The 18,430-nt window shown below is 42.9% G+C and overlaps 2 protein-coding genes across 2 annotated transcripts in view; one reads left to right on the forward strand and one right to left on the reverse strand.

Annotated features, from left to right (window-relative positions):
- Positions 1-2,531: 2,531 nt before the first annotated feature.
- On the reverse strand, positions 2,532-6,621 carry LOC138611039 (E3 ubiquitin-protein ligase TRIM39-like). The gene is made up of 2 exons (XM_069683919.1): positions 6,562-6,621; positions 2,532-4,731 (listed from the first exon to the last, which is right to left on the reverse strand). The coding sequence occupies exon 2, from the start codon at positions 4,720-4,722 to the stop codon at positions 3,079-3,081; it is 1,644 nt and encodes a 547-aa protein (XP_069540020.1). The 5' UTR covers positions 4,723-4,731; positions 6,562-6,621; the 3' UTR covers positions 2,532-3,078.
- Positions 6,622-8,217: 1,596 nt separating this feature from the next.
- Positions 8,218-18,430, forward strand: part of LOC138611161 (sickle tail protein-like) — a 50,777-nt gene continuing 40,564 nt past the window's right edge. Inside the window, exons 1-2 of the mRNA XM_069684134.1 lie at positions 8,218-8,673; positions 9,565-9,657. Of these exons, the coding sequence (XP_069540235.1) occupies positions 8,218-8,673; positions 9,565-9,657 (549 nt within the window). The remainder of the gene's footprint in view (positions 8,674-9,564; positions 9,658-18,430) is intronic.

Raw genomic sequence — 18,430 nt, forward strand, 5'->3', positions numbered from 1 at the left:
AAGGAACCAGAACTTGTGCGGGAGGTGGAGCGTTATCAACTAGATATAGTTGGGCTCACGTGCACACACAGCACTGGGTCTGGAACCAATCTCCTGGAGAGGGGCTGGACTCTACTCTCTTCTGGAGTTGCCCAGGGTGAGAGGCGCCTGGCGATCGTGGGGATCCTCACAAACCCTTAGCAGAGCACCGCGGCATTGGAGTTGTCCCTGGGGAACAAGAGGGTCGCCTCCCTGCAACATGCAAGTTGCAGAGAGGAAGGCTGTAAGTGCTGTCTGTGCTAATGCACCGGATAGCAGAGTACGCTTGGAGGCCTGCTCAGAGTCTCTTGGCAGTATTAGAAGCTTTATGTGGAGTGAATGCTGCATTTTAATAATAAAGAAAATGTATTTAAATAGATGTATTCTATAAAGTATTTTAGTTACATTGACATGTTTCCTTGTGTGGTTAAGTGTTGTGAGTGTTCAGCATGGAATGAATAGTTTGTTGTGTTACTGTAACTTCAAAGGTTTGAGGTCATCGTTTCCTCAGGTGAAATAAGTCGACACACGAGAGCTTTGACACAAACTACTAAAGTTCATCTCACTAAAACTACTCAAATAGTCGAAAGAAGTTTAAAGAAATGTCACATATAAAACTCATTGTAGGTTAAATACACTGAATGGAATGGGTACTGTTACCGTAAGCTGTAAGTTACAGTAACAATAAATACAATATCAGGGAGATCTTTATTATCCTCAAAGGGCGATTTGTTTCACAGCCAGCAGCACAGCACACAACGACTAATGGAAATGTCAATAAATAATGTAATATCACCCTGATCTTTACAAAGGCTCATGAGGTGACAAAGGAATCAGACTGTTTGCATGCCGGCAGCAACAAGAGCTCCTTACACGGCAGGGGGTTTGGATCATCCAGGACTGACTGGGCCTTTACGAGTTCTGAGCTTGAACACGTCCGTCAAATCAACAAAGTGTTTCATACACTGTCCAGGATGTGATTGCAGCAAAGTGAAACAAAGAGAACACACAGACTGTCCAGCTAAAAAACACACGAGCTCACAAACGCTTAGATAAGAGGAAACTAAACCACCGCGACTGACTAGAAACTAAACACGTCTGCATGCTAACAGCTAACAGCTAACAGTCTGTTCTAGATCTAAAATTTTAACTTGAGACAAATCTGCTTGACACTGTCACGAAAGCCATTCAGTGTTTAGATTTCCTGACCTCCTTGAATGCATCATAAATGATGGCTCCGCCCTCCGTCTCATGTTAAAGTAGTTTTCTTCTCCTCTTGAGGACAGACCTGACAAAGCTTCATGTTGACTTGTTACTAATCTGCATCATGATGTTGTTATTTCAGCAAACTGAAGAGCCGTTAATTAAAGTCACTCACAAGAAAATCTGTTTCTGTTTGGGCTTCATCCCGCTGAAGTAAGCCAGAGTGCAGCCTCTGTGTAACTTACTGTTTACAGTGAGACTGAGACTCAGCAAGAACGGGCCCAGACACATCTGGAGGGAGAATTTCACTTCACTTTGATCTGAACACACGGTCGCTTCTCAGGCTGCTCACTGGACTGTAAACAATGCAGCGCATGGAGAAGGATGTCTGGGCTGGAAGCACTTTATTGCTGACCACTGGCTGAACGGGACATGCTGACATGCTGACAGAGGCTGTATCATCGTCAGACTATAGCTGATGGGTTTCCTTCGTGTCCTGTGTACATATGCTTCAGAACACACATTACGTTTTGTTGTGTGTGTGCAAAATGCTTTTCATAAGTTTATCGGTCATTTGTTACAGTTTGACACTCGGTCGGTCAAACATCATGCTTGTACATCCTGTCATATGTGGCTGTATAGAACTTTCCCACTGTTATAGTATTGAGGAATTATGTTTCTCCCTGAAATACGCTGCAAATACGTTAGGTTTGGTTAGTTAGGAGGACGTGTGCACAGAGGGGATGGCAGTTGGCATTGTGATGGTGAAAGAAGGAGAAGACATCACTGATGTGTCCATTGTCTTTGAGGAGACAGTAAACCGATCTGACCTGAAATACTTTCCAACAGCCAAAAGGACGTGAGGTAAAACGTCTGAGGTCAAAGTCCTCGTGAACACTGGTTCAGGGACAGAGGGCAGTGTTCCTCACTCGTGCACGGTCTGACAAACAGACAGAAAGCTCATCTCATGAAACTGCCTGACTGATACAGGGACAGTCTTTTAGGCCTTTCATTGTTTTGGACATCACTCAGTGAGCAACAGCAGGCTGTAGATCATTAAAGGGTGTTATCAGCTGTCACATGTCCCAGAGACACAGGTCAGCCACCTTTAATGAATTATAACTGGTAATTGTCCTTTTAGTTATTGTTCATCAGGTTTAGCTCAGTAAAGCATGTCACATGTTAAATAGTTTAGAAGTGTACACGCTGTAAATGGATTATAAGTACAATGTTTGAAATTTGAGCTCTAATACAAACTAATGTGAGCTCAGTTTGTTGAAACAAATAATAGAAAGAAATGACTCATGAAGTTAAATACAGTAACAACTTTTAATCAAGTAAATAAACATCTGTAATTATCTTGAAACAGATTTATAAGTTCAGCTCAGTGAAAATCAAGTCATCTAAAAATGAGAGTTTAACTTGAACTCAGCGGACATCATGTCCAAGTTCAAAGAACCAACGTGATTAAATGAATAAAAAAACATCAACTCAACCTGCATCATTCAGATAACTTTTGGCTTTTGTTCCAAGAACATATTTCTTGATTTAACTTTCACTCATATTTATGTTGAAACACCTCGTAATATTTTACAGTGCATCATCTTTCACTGACCTCAACCAAAGTGCTTTCAGTGCTTTTGTTGCCTAAACTGAACCACAGAGAGTCCACACATGAACACTGGACAGTCCAGAGCTTTGTACCTCCTGGTGCATTTACTGATGCACAATGATGCTGTATGTTATCATTTTATGACATGTTCATAAGAACTCCCATAAATAAGGCCACTTTTATTCTTTGATTTACTTTAATAAAAAGGAACAAAAATATGTCTTTGAATAAATGAATGATAAGTTCTACTCGGTGATGCTGACAGGTGAAATGATCAGAGGGTCAGAGTTCACTCCACCATGATGGAGGCCGGGACTGAAGAAAGGACACAGCGTCTCAGTGAAGCTGCAGTCAGTGAACGAGTAGAGATGAGCGGCAACATCAACGTCGTAGAAGGAGACCAGACCCTCCTCGTAGCTCACAAACACTCCCACCCTCTGAGGCCTGGAGTCCAGACTGAGGCTGACAACAGGGCTGGACAGAGTCAGGTACTCATTTCCATTCCTTAAACCCACAGACCAGTATCCATTCGCAGGGCTTAGAGGGATTATTCCCTTCCTGTTTACTGACTCTTTGACCACTCCCAGAGTCCAGTCTGTCTTCCCTGTAACCTGAACCTCATAGTAAAACCTCCCTGAGGAGAAAGTCTGCAGCGCTGCGACAGTGGAATAAAGAGAGAACCTGTTTGCATTGTCTGGCAGCTCCCTCCTCACCTCACCACACCTGACCTGTTTATTATCATCAGACAGGACTAACCAGGGATTCGCCGTCTGAGGGTCCAGAATCACATCCACTGCGTACTGCTGGACTCTCCTCAGCCTCGCCTCATGAAGCAGCTGCTGTTTCTCTCTGCTAAAAGTCTCCTCCAGCCCAGCCACAGCTTTCAGCACAGTCCCCTCATATGAGGGAGGACAGACCCTGGCCTCAATCCAGTTCTTGGTGCTTAGTGCAGAGTTCATACACCTGAAGGTCTGCAGGAGGAGGAGATGGTCCTGAGTGCGGGACAGCTGCTCCACCTCAGCAGTTTTCTTCATCAGCTCGGAGATCTCTTGTTCCAGGTTTTTGATGAAGCCGTCGGCCTCTTGCTCCATCGTCTTCTGTCTGTCTTCAATCATCTCAATGAGCTCGTTCAGGCTTCTCTCCGCAGTCTGCATCAGAGCGGTGAAGATCCGGACTCCGTCTGATATCTCTCTCTCTGCATCATCCTTACTGTGTGTTTTTAACCGTTTGATATGCTCGATCTTAAGTCGTCTCTCCTGGATCATCTGCTGGATTTCAGTGTCTGCGTGCTGCAGCTCAGCCTTCTTAGCTTCAAATTCATCTTTGAGAGAGGAAATGTTGTGACCCAAGTGATCGGTAACCGTGCAGTGAGAGCACACAATGACCTGGTCGGTCTTACAGAACAGCTCCAGTGGTTTTTTGTGCTCCGAACACACCCTGGCCTCCATGTTCTCCACAGGGTCAGTCAGCACATGTCTTTTCAGGGAGTCAGCTGTCATGTGAGGGTCTATATGGATTCCACAGTAGGAGGCGAAACAAGTCAGGCACGACCTCACAGCCTTCAGTTTGGTTCCAGTGCAGACGTCACAGGAGATTTCCCCTGGTTTGGCCACTTTAATCTCTGAGTCACTGTGTTTTTTCTGTCCAGCAGACTGTTTGAACCCAGCAGCCATCTCAGATATGAAAGTGTTGACAGGAAGCTCCGGGCGGGTTTTGAACTGTTTTTTACACATGGGACAGTGGCACTGAGCATTAACATTCCAGTGCTGTGTGATGCACAGTTTGCAGAAGTTGTGTCCACATGGGATGGTGACAGGATCAGTGAAAACGTCCAGACAGATGCAACAGAGAAACTGCTCCTCAGACAGCACACAGCTGGTCGCCAACATGACGATACACTGGGAACAAAAGTGAAAGTGTAATTACTTCACATGCAGCACAATTCTCACAAACACCTCCAAATATTTAGGTTGCATTATTGGCACATTTGATGAAGTTCATATAAATACAGTAAATCTGACAAGAAGATCTCAGAGCAGTTTCAGCTCATTCAGAACGCTGCTGAGAGAAAGCTATCGAGAACCCAGAGAACTGAGGACATTCCTCCTCCCTCCTGCTCTTAAAGACTGACATATGGCTTTAATCAGTAACAATGCATGAATGATGCAGGGCATGTGGTGGTGCCAGCGGTTAGTCATTAATTCATTATTCTCTCTCTCTCTTTCTCTCATTCTCTCTATCTCTATCTCTTTCTCTCTCTCTCTGTCTCTCTCTCTCTCATTCTCTCTGTCTCTCTGTCTCTGTTTCTCTCTCTCATTCTCTCTGTCTCTGTCTCTGTCTCTGTCTCTGTCTCTCATTCTCTCTGTCTCTGTTTCTCTCTCTCATTCTCTCTTTCTCTCTCTGTCTCTCTCTCTCTCATTCTCTCTGTCTCTGTCTCTGTCTCTCTCTCTCATTCTCTCTGTCTCTCTCTCTCTCATTCTCTCTGTCTCTGTTTCTCTCTCTCATTCTCTCTGTCTCTCTGTCTCTGTCTCTGTCTCTCTCTCTCATTCTCTCTCTTTCTCAGATGGTATTGTCTCCACACAGACTGTTTTTCATTCATACACTACCAGTCAAACGTTTGGACACATTTTCTCATACAAGTGAATGGGAAAGTGTGTCCAAATTTTTGACTGGTAGTGTACATCCAAGTCTGCTGATACGTGATTGGTTGATATTACCCAGACTAAAGATCGAGCTACAAACAGAAACCAGAACACTTCCTGTTCTAACATCCTGTCCCAGCCCTACAGATTATATATTGTTATATATAATCTGTCAATGAGAAGATGACACCCATACAAATTATTCTTTTAAAATACAACCTCCTGATGAACCATCGCCCCCTTCAAGTCTATACAACAAACTCTGTTCATTTCAATCACAGTTTCTCTAACACACGTTTATTCTCATTGTTGCATTTGGAGCAACTTAATAATAACTGCACTGTTAATGCTCTGACTGTTAACTGACTGTACCTGTAAATATAAACGACTGCACCTGTCAATATAAATGACTGTACCTGTAAATATAACCAACTGTACATGTAAATATAACCGACTGTACCTGTCAATATAAATGACTGTACCTGTAAAAATAACCTACTGTACCTGTAAATATAACCGACTGTACCTGTAAATATAAATGACTGTACCTGTAAATATAACCGACTGTACCTGTAAATATAAATGACTGTACCTGTAAATATAAATGACTGTACCTGTAAATGACTGTACCTGTAAATATAACAGACTATACTTGTAAATATAAATGACTGTACCTGTAAATATAAATGACTGTACCTATAAATATAACAGACTGTACTTGTAAATATAAATGACTGTACCTGTAAATATAAATGACTGTACCTGTAAATATAAATGACTGTACCTGTAAATGACTGTACCTGTAAATATAACAGACTATACTTGTAAATATAAATGACTGTACCTGTAAATATAAATGACTGTACCTATAAATATAACAGACTGTACTTGTAAATATAAATGACTGTACCTGTAAATATAAATGACTGTACCTGTAAATATAAATGACTGTACCTGTAAATATAACCGACTGTACCTGTAAATATAAATGACTGTACCTATAAATATAACAGACTGTACTTGTAAATATAAATGACTGTACCTGTAAATATAACCGACTGTACCTGTAAATATAAATGGCTGTACCTGTTTAAGATGAGAGATGTTGGAGGAGAAAAGATCCTGGTTTAGTGTATTAGTCCTCAGACTGTCTCCGGCTGCAGCTCAGCTCTTCTCTGACAAACTTTGAGTCACAAACAAGGAAGTGTTTTTAGAATCACACCTCCTCTCTCTGCTGCGTCTCCACCTCCTCTTTCCAGTAAACTGTGTCATGCAAAGGACCTGTTCTGTTCTGTTCTGTGTTGTGTTCTGATGGGTCGGAGCTTCACACTGTAAAAGTCTCTATAGACTTCAGATATGATTAAAGTCTGTATAGACTGAGGTACTGTGTAAGAGTCAGCTAAATAAACAATGCATGCTGTAGATGATGTTTCATACAAGGAGGTTTAAATGTTTCAGTTACCACAAGGTTATTTTTTAAACTTTCAGTTTCACTTTGATGAAGAGTTGAATCCTTCACACAGTATCAGCTATAAAATCTATTGTCATTGTTAAGTTACACCCTGTTTTAATAATACACTGTCATGTCTAGCAATGCCATGTATATAAAGCAACCTGTTACATAGACTATATATATGTAAATCTCCCCCATAAAGAGATGAGATTATGATCTCAGGTTCAGTGTATAAATAAATACTGTGGTTTCATGTTTTAATGATGCCTTGTTGAACTTGTTTTCCTGCTGCAAGACTATCAGAGCAGAGGATCATTAACTGTCTGTTTCACAACAACGCAGTGATTTAATATGTGAATAGAAGAATGCAAATAAAGAGTGTGTTGGTCTTGCATTAAAAACTTGATCACGTATAATCCAGGTACTGAAAGAGAAAGTAAATGTTCACTGTGTTCTGAGACCAAAAGGGGAACTTAGGAGCTGATGGAAAGTACCTGACAGGCCGAGCAGAAGGAAGTCAGTGGTTAACATTAACATCATGACCACAACAGAGAGAATGTTGATCTAAAAACCTGTCATTTATCGGTGCAGTGAGCACAGTCATGAAGCCCTCTGTGTCAGTATTAAAATGACAATGTGTACCGGTAACTGTGTTCCCCTCTGTAGCCATCCACCTACAGGAACAAAGGAGACACATACATATGTATTGATTATTAAGGGGTCCCTCTAAGAAATAAATCTCTGCATTAGTCCCTCTTTAGATAAAAAAAACTGTTAGCTGCAGAATACTGAGGCGTTCACAGACGACCTCACAGCCTCTGTGGACTGAAAACATCCAAACAGTACAGTCCAGATTTGTTTTTTGGGACTCCTGCAACAAAGAGTTAGAATTATATCAAAACACTGGCATCAATTTGGTCATTTCAAATGTATGCGTTACATGAAAAACATGTCATAAAGCCAAATAACCACAAGGGGTCAGGGCTTGCACAAAAATGAAACACTGATATGGAGCGTGGTTCATCAGTGGAAGGCTTGACCAGCCTAGACTGTCAGGGATACTGACTAATGTTTGAATAATTATTTGCACTTTTCTTAGCAACTTGAAAGATACAGGTGAAACACTGTAAATCAAAGTCAACAGGCAGGCGCTGAAACAGCTTGTAGCTTGAAGCCTGGGTTACAGATCTGCTCACGAATTCACCTGAGCAGAAAGTTTATAGCCTGCTAATTACCATGTAAGCTTCTTAATAATGCAGCTTTGAAGATAAATATCACGTCTATGAAACATGGCATCAGGTATTTATTATAACTTACACAGACCACCTCACGTCTCCTGCTTCTCCTCTGACCTGACCCCAGACCATCCACCTCACGTCTCCTGCTTCTCCTCTGACCTGACCCCAGACTGTCCACCTGAGGTCTCCTGCTTCTCCTCTGACCTGACCCCAGCCCGTCCACCTGAGGTCTCCTGCTTCTCCTCTGACCTGACCCCAGACCGTCCACCTCACGTCTCCTGCTTCTCCTGTGACCTGACCCCAGACCATCCACCTGAGGTCTCCTGCTTCTCCTCTGACCTGACCACAGACCATCCACCTGAGGTCTCCTGCTTCTCCTCTGACCTGACCACAGACCGTCCACCTGAGGTCTCCTACTTGTCCTCTGACCTGACCCCAGCCCATCCACCTGAGGTCTTGATCTCCACCTCTTCAGTCACCAGACCACCGATCTCTTTGCCACCTCCTGTATGTTGCTCATATTTTATGCCCTCCAAACCTCGGAGAACTGCAAGCTCACATCTTAATCTTAAACACCAGTCAGCCATCAGGTCTCTATCTCCATAACACTCCCTAATCGTCCGCCTGAGGTCTCCATCTTCTCTTCTGCTTCTCCTCCAGCAGAAAAGCAGAAGCAGACAAATGTGAAGGGATGAGAGCAAAGAAGATATCAGTTTCTAGTTTAACGTGAGGATTGAGACATCAAGACGGATTAGCAGGGTGTAAACTGACAACATGTGAACAGCAAACACAGCTGAGAGAAGAGAGATGGTAGGATTAAAAAAAGAGTTAAAGTGAGAAGAAGAGAGAGAGAGAGAGAGGAGGAGGAGGTGACAGGGAGAAAGAGGAGTGCGTGCAGGGAGACAGAGCTCTCCCAGAGGAGTTCAGGCTCACAGAGGGAGCGACAGCAGCAAAAAGACGGAAAGGAATATTATAGAAAGAACTGCTTTACACTCCATGAACAGTGATCACTGCTGTTCACACACCGACAGAGAAGACGACAGGGGTGAAGAAGGAAGAAGGAAAATAAATAGAGAGAAAGAAAGAATATACATAAAGAAGAGCAGCCGGAGGAGAAAGAGACACGATAGGAAGAAGGTGTAGAGGACAATATCGAGGGGCTCAGACTAACCCTGGAGTATCTCACCAGCACTTTGCTAAGCCCAGCAGGGAAGATGTCCAAGTCCTCTCCCCGTCTGGTTCGTCCCGGATCAGCTGGGTCTAAGAGCCCCAGCATGAGAAAGGAGCTGCAGGGAAACCGCTCATGCATGCTACGTATCGGAGAGAGGCTGATGAGGGCAGGCAGCGAGGGGAACCTGGTCCAGAGAGTCATACCAGCCCAGAGCCAGACCTCCTCAGCTGGATTATATCAAGGACCCAACGGGCGGACACAACCTCCAGCCCTGCAGGACAAACACAGTGCTGAGTACACAGGAAATAACTCCAGCAAAGGTACAAGGTCTCTCTGCAGTTCTTTAAAGAAACAGAGCTAACCAACATAATGCTTTTATGATTCAGTGTCAGATCCTCCAAAGCAGAATGATTTTATCGAGGTTTAACCTTGAGCCTTTTCGACAGCTCAGAAAACGAGTGAGCAGCCTGTTCTCACGGAGATTCAGTTTATAAACTGTGTTTTATTGTCTTCAGTAAAACTCAGAGGGCTTCTTCAGTAAATTAGTAACTCCCATTTCCCAGACGACAACTTTTGCCTCTGGTGTTTCGTGTCATATAAAGAAAAAGATGTTGTGGTGTTAGTGAGCATCTGTGTGTCAGGAACAGTTGAACAGTCACAACTCTTATTACCCAGCAGAAACAATGGCCTGAAGGTGGAGTCAGTTTTTAACAGAAATAGACAAATCCGCTCTGCTTAGTGTTGATATAGATAATTAACTTCAGTGATCACTAAAGTAAAAACATGGATGAAGTTATATAAAACGTGAAAATGACATGAGTGGTAAAACAAATCTAAGCTGCAGAATAACACTACTTTTACAGCTCAATGAAGCGGCAGCATGTTTCCGTGTTTCGGGCCTCTGGTGTTTGGATATTTACAGTTGATTGAACTGCGAACGCTGGAGTCCTGCACTGTGAGCAGAATGGGAGAAAGGAGAGAATTAGACGATGCTCAGAAAAATCACGTACAAATAAATAGTTAGAAGCTTTTTTAAATAGACCCGTGGATTATGGTGTTGCTGTAAAAATATATGCTCTGACTTTCTCTGCTCAAAGTTAATGTCAGTTCAATCTGATGTGATCACCACATAAAGACCAGAGGAAAGCTTAATGTGACATTTAAATAATGGGGCTTGGTGGCATTTACATTGTATACGTGCTTTCTCATTGCGTTTTGTTTCAGGCATATATTTAATGTACTAATCCCCCCCCCGTTATATGATGTGACATCTGACCAATTTGATTCACGTGTGTTAAAAACGCAGTCAGAGAGGCAGGAAAGGATTTAATCTGAGCCTCACTGCTGCATTAGTTTCTGTTCATGCATGAACTGTGATCATCTCAGAGTCACTGTGTTAGTCAGCAGCAGGAATTCTCCACTTCACTGACATTTACTGACACTCTGTGACCTGCTCAACTCACAACCTCTGATACGAGTTATTATATTTATTCCCCTGCTCTGCATGAATACTGGACTCTGATTTGCTGCAGGGAGTCAATTATTCCTGACAATAGATACCTTCTACGTAGTTCCTGTGCTATATATCAGCCTGTATCTAAAATGTGTAACCATAGAAAGGAAACATAGCCGACAGTTAACATGGCCGACAGGAAGCACGGCCGTCGGTACACGTAGTTGACAGTGAACATGGCCGACAGGTAACATGGCTGACAGGAAACAAGGCTGACAGATAACATGGCTGACAGGAAACATGGCGGACAGGAAAGAAGGCTGACAGGTAACATGGCTGACAGGTAACATGGCTGACAGGTAACATGGCTGACAGGAAACAAGGCGGACAGGAAACAAGGCTGACAGATAACATGGCTGACAGGTAACATGGCTGACAGGTAACATGGCTGACAGGAAACAAGGCTGACAGGTAACATGGCTGACAGGAAACAAGGCTGACAGATAACATGGCTGACAGGAAACAAGGCTGACAGGTAACATGGCTGACAGGAAACACGGCCGTCGGTAGACGTAGTTGACAGTGAACATGGCCGACAGGTAACATGGCTGACAGGAAACAAGGCTGACAGGTAACATGGCGGACAGGAAAGAAGGCTGACAGGTAACATGGCTGACAGGTAACATGGCTGACAGGAAACAAGGCTGACAGGTAACATGGCTGACAGGAAACAAGGCTGACAGGTAACATGGCTGACAGGTAACATGGCAGACAGGAAAGAAGGCTGACCGGTAACGTGGCGGACAGGAAACAAGGCTGACAGGTAACATGGCTGACAGGTAACATGGCAGACAGGAAAGAAGGCTGACAGGTAACGTGGCGGACAGGAAAGAAGGCTGACAGGTAACGTGGCGGACAGGAAAGAAGGCTGACAGGTAACATGGCTGACAGGTAACATGGCTGACAGGTAACGTGGCCGACAGGAAGCAAGGCTGACAGGAAACAAGGCCAAGAGGAAACAAGGCCCCCAGAAATCTTCATGCTAGCATATCGTTAGCTTTCTGGTTATTACCTGAGCAGAAGCATTCTATGAGCTGAGAGGACTAGAAATATCTCCCATTGCCGTTGTATCTAAAATCTGTCCATTTACTGGAGCAGTGAACAATGTTTCTGTTGCATTACAACATTATGGGACGGTCATGATAGTCAGGACCGCAGGTGTTACCAGGGAAACAGAGTTACAGCTGTGAGTCTGACAGTTCTGGCCTTCAGGTCTATAAAGTAATGGATGATATGGATGGAAGCGTGTTGTTATGGCAGAATGGAGCACTGACAGGGTGATGCAGGTGACAACAGAACAGGTGATGAAGTATTGAAATCACCTGTGGACTGATGATCATCTGCTGCTTTATTAACTGATCATTGTAATCATTTTATTTTAATTAGATCAGATTTCACATGAGCAGATGTTATGTAACAGAAAACATGGACTGTATGTGAACATCGGGTCAAATGCAGGTGAGCTGCTGTACGTTTCATCATCACTCCTGAAGACCTGAGTATGACTCATAGATGTTTGTTCGGTCTCTGTATTTACAACATGAGAACAGTTTCTTCTGATGGTCATGTGGTCTCTAACCACAGAAACACGGAGCTTCCTGTCCTCATTTTTATTCACAGAAATAATCCAGTTCAGCTAATGTAGCTTTAACACACACAGACTCCTCTGAGTCATACAGCCTACAGCAGTGTGTGTGTGTGTGTGTGTTCTACATATTAATCTCTTTCAGAGGACATTTCTGCAAACACTTTATAATGAGGCTGCATATCTGAGTCACATGTTAACATGTTCATGCATTACATTTCAGACTGTAATGTACATGAAGGTCTGAATGAATGAATGAATGAATTCATGTCCACAAGCTCAGTGTTTATAAACTATTCAAGACTTTATTTTATTACGAAGATGACCTCATGCTGAGCAGTTCAGAGTTTGTACATACATGTTATAATTGTGCACGCTGGTGTGAGGTCATCGTGTGTTATAAATACAATATTGACGATATTGAACTGACCACTGATTATGAAGAAGCGTCTTTTTAGCTGATACATTCTGACGTTGTCACAGTCTGTCTAACTGTTCCTCCTCAACAGTCACATTCTGTCATTCACCACCTCTCCGCCTCCTCAGACTTTTGCCCTATCTACACACCTGTTCCCTGCATACACTATAAATAATGGACACCACTGTGATGTCTCCCATTGGTTTTCTTGACTGCATAACGATCCTGACTCCCATGCACGGATGGCCATGAATAAATCACTGTATGACAAACACTGAATGAGCTAACAAGCCAGGTATGGTGAGCACAGACAGTCCCTTTTACACTGCCAGTTGCAAGCGGGATTTTTACGCCTCTGTTACGTTCTGTCTTCTATGTAACAGAGGGGAAACGGCGTCTGTGAAAACAGTGGAGCTGGCAGGGTGGAACAGCTCCGTGTGTGTATGTGATGCACGCGCCACTTGTTTACACCTCACGCACGTTTTGCTTCCGCAAATACACACTGGGGTGTCTTAATGCTTCATTACAGCGCAACAGCACAAACACGGCCCAGAGGTTACGTTCAGTGACTGAATTAGCTAAGGGGACACCTAGCAGACAGCTAGCAGCTCCCACCTGTCACTCAAAGAGGCCACGCCCCTAATGCTGCATCACTTTAAGCCTTAATATAATGTAAACAGGTGACTTGTATAAAGATTCTCCCCGTAAAGTTGTCATGAAGAGAGAAATGAGCTATAGAGACCCAAACTGTTTTTGTACCAGGCTGTAAACATGTTTATTTCTGCTGTAAAGTTTAACATGGGGCTCTATCGGGACTGACTCACTGCTGGAGACAGCCTCAAGTGGATACCAGAGGAACTGCAGTTTTTGGCACTTCAGGGTTGGCTTAATTTCAGGGTCTTTCTTTTTCTGGGTTTTATTTAACAGATCTTTATTTAGTAAACTAGGACAACTGTGACGGAGATTTTGAGTGTCTTTACTTTAATTTTCTCTATCAAACAAGTGGTTCAGAAAATAAAGGCACTGTAAAAATGTTTGTGTGTGTTGACAGCTACACCCCTGCATCCTTAGATCTCACCATGATGTTGGTTATTAAGTAAGGATGTTGTTTAACAGTCCAAAGTCACCCAAATTGAAATTTGAATTGTCCCTCAAGTATATTCAGAGTGCAATAAATTAACTAATATTAACAAAATTATAATAAATCAAAGGGATAGTTGAGGTTGTGGAGAGCTGTGTTTCCAGTGACATAGAAACTTTGTGTCATATTCTCTCTTTTGGGTCAACCCGCCCACTGCCCGAGGATGAAGATCAGTGCTTCAGTGAGACATCGTCATCACAGCCCATCTCTGTGATGAAGGATAAAAAGGGCTCTGACCAAGTCAGAAAGTATCTGAGCTCCCGTCAGCTCCTCTGTTCTAGGAAAAAGAGAGCTCATTATTTTCATCCAGCTCATGCAATGGGAGGGGTTGGGGGGGGGGATGGGGGGGGGGTCAATGCGGTTGTACTTTCTTTTCTGCTGATAAAGGTCAATGTTAACGATTACTGAATACTGATAATAATAAAGTGGTGCATAATGCTTTTTAAATTAATATTCACATTCATTAAGAAAGGGCACCACCGTCAATTTACAAAACTTTATATAAACATAAATATAAAATATTTTAATAAACCATCTCATTATCTGGGTTCCAAATTGTAAATGTATTGACCTTTTAAAAAAACAGACAGACAAACTTTAGTGACAAACGACTTTGTACTTAAAGAAATAAATTCATGATAAATACATAAATGAGATAGTAGATAGACATATGGCAGTTAAAATGAAGACACGGTTGCACCTTTCCTCACGGTGTAGCCTTGTTCTACACTGTAGCCTTTTATCACGATGTAGTGTTTTGTCATGGTGAAGGTTTTTTATCACAGAGTAGTCTTTTATAACATTGTAACCTTTTATCACAGTGTAACCTTTTATCACAGAGTAGTCTTTTATCACAGTGTAACCTTTTATCACAGAGTAGTCTTTTATCACATTGTAACCTTTTATCACAGAGTAGTCTTTTATCACATTGTAACCTTTTATCACAGTGTAACATTTTATCACAGTGTAACCTTTTATCACAGAGTAGTCTTTTATCACATTGTAACCTTTTATCACAGTGTAACATTTTATCACAGTGTAGCCTTTAATCACAGTGTAGCCTTTTATCATGGTGTAGTCTTTTATCATGGTGTAACCTTTTATCATGGTGTAGCCTTTTATCACATTGTAGCCTTTTATCACGGTGTAACCTTTTATCACAGTGTAGCCTTTTATCATGTTGTAGTCTTTTATCATGGTGTAACCTTTTATCACAGTGTAGCCTTTTATCACATTGTAGCCTTTTATCACGGTGTAACCTTTTATCACAGTGTAGCCTGAACAGTTCAGCAATGAGAGTTTGAAAAAACACATCAAGCCCACAAAGACAAAGTCCACCTTCTCAGCTATATGGTTTGTTAACCTGGACTTTACACGAGGACCTGATAATTGACATATAGTGTGCTCTGCAGAAGCGGTTTCAGGACATACAACAGACAGCATGCATGCAGACGTGTGTGTGTGTGTATATGTGTGTGTGTGTGTGTGTGTATGTGTGTGTGGGTACTGTATGGGGTCAGATTTGTGCTGGTCACTGCCTGCAGATTTTCTGTCCAGTCAAACATTCCTGAGCAGAGCTGGACTCAGCAGTATTTTTCTGTCTGCCCCCCCTGCCCCCCGCCCCCCGAAGAATAACAGCTGCTGCCCCCCCTCATATCATCACACATACCCCCCTCGTATCATCACATCCCCCTCTTTTCACTAGCAAAGATCACACCACTATCAAATGGGTTTGAACAATGTATTAATGAGAAAGGTTGCTGTTTGAGGATTGGTCTTGTCAAGTGTTCTTAAGTTTTTCCTCTGCGTTGTGGGAAACTTCATCATGGACTCCACTGTAGCATCTTACATGACGGACTCGGAAAACCTATAGTTACTTTAGGCTATGTTGAGCAGATGGGAGATCTTGGAGGTTTGAACTAATGTAGCTACTGTTTGCTTTGAAGGTCAAACAGCTCATGAATGCAGGAATCAGAATTGAGCAGCTTTTTGTCCCGTTGCCGAGATTAAGAGAGGATCTGTCAATAGTATACCAAAGGTCTAAGCATAAAACGGCAGCACTCACAATAAAGTTTATGTGCCCTATTTACACGGTGGAAGGCGCGTGGTCTAAAGGGCATGGCGCTAAGTGATTTATGGCATGTCTGACGCTCTTTTGCTCGTTACACAGTGCACAATCTGGGCGCAAACCTAGGCACAAGGTGCAAAGAGGTTGTCTTAATTCCCTGGATTATTCATATATTCAGCATAACATGAATCAAAAGTGTTAATATTTACAAGGCTGATTCTTTCTTCTTATATAAACCAGACTCAGACCGGCATATTTGTCTTGTTTCTTTCCACTGTGCCCCTGTACACGCAGAAAAAACACAGGTCACTGTACGATACATGTCGTCTGTTTCTGCATGTATTAGAGAAAGTGTGCATCAGAATGAACGCACAGTATGGACAGCTTTGTGTCAGTCTCAGTATTTTTTTGCCCTTGCGCGGCTCGAGCAGGATTCTCGCTGAGGTGAAGCAGGTGTGTGTGGAGGCAGCAGTAATCTTGTCCACATCTTCCTGCACTTCTCAGCAGATCGGTAATAAACCGAAAGCAGTATCATGATCTAAGGAGACGAGGGAAACCAAAGCTTGCAGTCTGTCCCTTAAACAACGTGTTTTCACTGCATCTGCAAAAACACTGCTTTTTCCTTATGAATAAAAGCGCTGCTGTGCGTCCCCGTGTGAGTGACAAACAGACTTGTGTTGTGACTCCGATGTGTCTCCATAATACGCTCTCTAAATAGTAGAGGTTAGACCAGGTTTTTGTTGGTCTATGGAGCAGTCGCTTTCTGCGTCCTCAAGATAGCAACGTGCCACCCATTTGCCTGACCACACCTCATTTCAAAACCAACACGCCCACGGGCGCTAACCGTGGCGCAAGATCATTTGCTATTTACACAATGTGGGCGCTGGGCGGAAAAATGACGACTGGGTGGAAGATAGCAATGACACTTGCGCTGCGCACTTTGTCGCATTGTCGCTGGGTGGACGATAGGGCCCTTTCACTTTTTATTGAGAAAACTAAACAGCAGTTGAAGGAAATAAACGTGTCCTTTCATCAGTGTTTAAACTTTATTGCGAACGCTATTGTTTTTATGCTTATAGTGTTATCTTTGGGTTGGCAACCATTGGTTTTTTAGGGTTTTTGAGTTGAGACTGTACCAAAGGGACTTTAGCATGACTGAAGCGATCTAGGAAGATAGGATTCTATGATGGAAGTGACTGATAGCAAGTGAGAGACGTAAGCTTGCCATTTGTGGAATAATGCAAAGGACAAAGCTGAGGTTGCCTTGGAGGGTGAGGAGTTGGCATACGGTGCAGCATAAGGCGAAGGGGGGTGGATAATGAGGAATCGTTGAAGAGATGGACTAGGAATGGAATCTAATGGTTGTTAGAATCTGGCTAAGGAACTTTAATAGGATTTGAAGGACTTGTGTGCTTCTCTGAAAGCAAAGGTGAGCCTTACAGAAAGTATGCACCTCTAGAAAGGTCATAGATGTATTGTCAGAAGTCAGAGTCAGGTAGTGAGATCAAATCGCTCTCTGTTCTCCAAAGACAAGACTGGACAGTTTCTCTGGACAGTTTCATGAATGTAATGTAACCAAGTGATGGATGCCAGGGATGGCTCTGCTGTGGGGTCCTGAATGATCAATGATCATCTGTTTCTTTCCAAAGTATTCCAAGTAATTTGTCATCAGGTGTTCAAGAGAAGGCAGAATAGGGAGTACTAGATTTATGTAGTTATGGTCCTTGTTGTGCTTTTTGCTGATTAGTTGGAACTGGAGAAGAACAAAGAGTTAAATGTGAAGGTGATGAAAAGGGGGTTGATGGTTGGAGAAAAGCTGGGTGCAGGAATCCTGGTGGCGTAGGCTCTGACCAAAGCAGCTCCTCGAAAACAACAGCAGAGGGCTACAGGTGCAGGCTCAGGTGCTCTGCGTCCTGGGCTTGCCAAGTGGCTTGGCTAGTGTAACATCAACCCAACCCACACACACACACACACACACACACACACACCACACACACACACACACGCACGCACGCACGCACGCACGCACGCACGCACGCACACACACACACACACACACTTTCAGAGCTGCAGCTCATACAGACTTGATGTTCACTATAAACTCACTTAAATTGTTTATAGGATCATGTACAGATATTTTTTAATAGTAGGAAATTCATGCAGCACACAGAATAAGAGGCAGCACTCACATCAGGCTCCTGGTGAGCACACATTTATGAACATTCATAAATCACCGACAGTCATCATTCAGTGTGTAAAGATGTTCACCTGATGGATTATTCTTATCCCACTAAAGACATGTTGATGATACAACCATGGTGGGTTTATATCATGACTGTATATAGTGTGTGTAACTTGAGATTAAAGC

Source organism: Semicossyphus pulcher, unplaced genomic scaffold, assembly GCF_022749685.1.
Source record: "Semicossyphus pulcher isolate SPU_LCO1_2020_fin unplaced genomic scaffold, fSemPul1.0.p SCAF_7, whole genome shotgun sequence".
Classification (NCBI taxonomy): domain Eukaryota; kingdom Metazoa; phylum Chordata; class Actinopteri; order Labriformes; family Labridae; genus Semicossyphus; species Semicossyphus pulcher.

What these genes read in the sequence shown, in the direction of transcription:
- LOC138611039 (XM_069683919.1), bottom strand. Translation starts at nt 4,722, where the DNA reads ATGTTGGCGACCAGCTGTGTGCTGTCTGAGGAGCAGTTTCTCTGTTGC.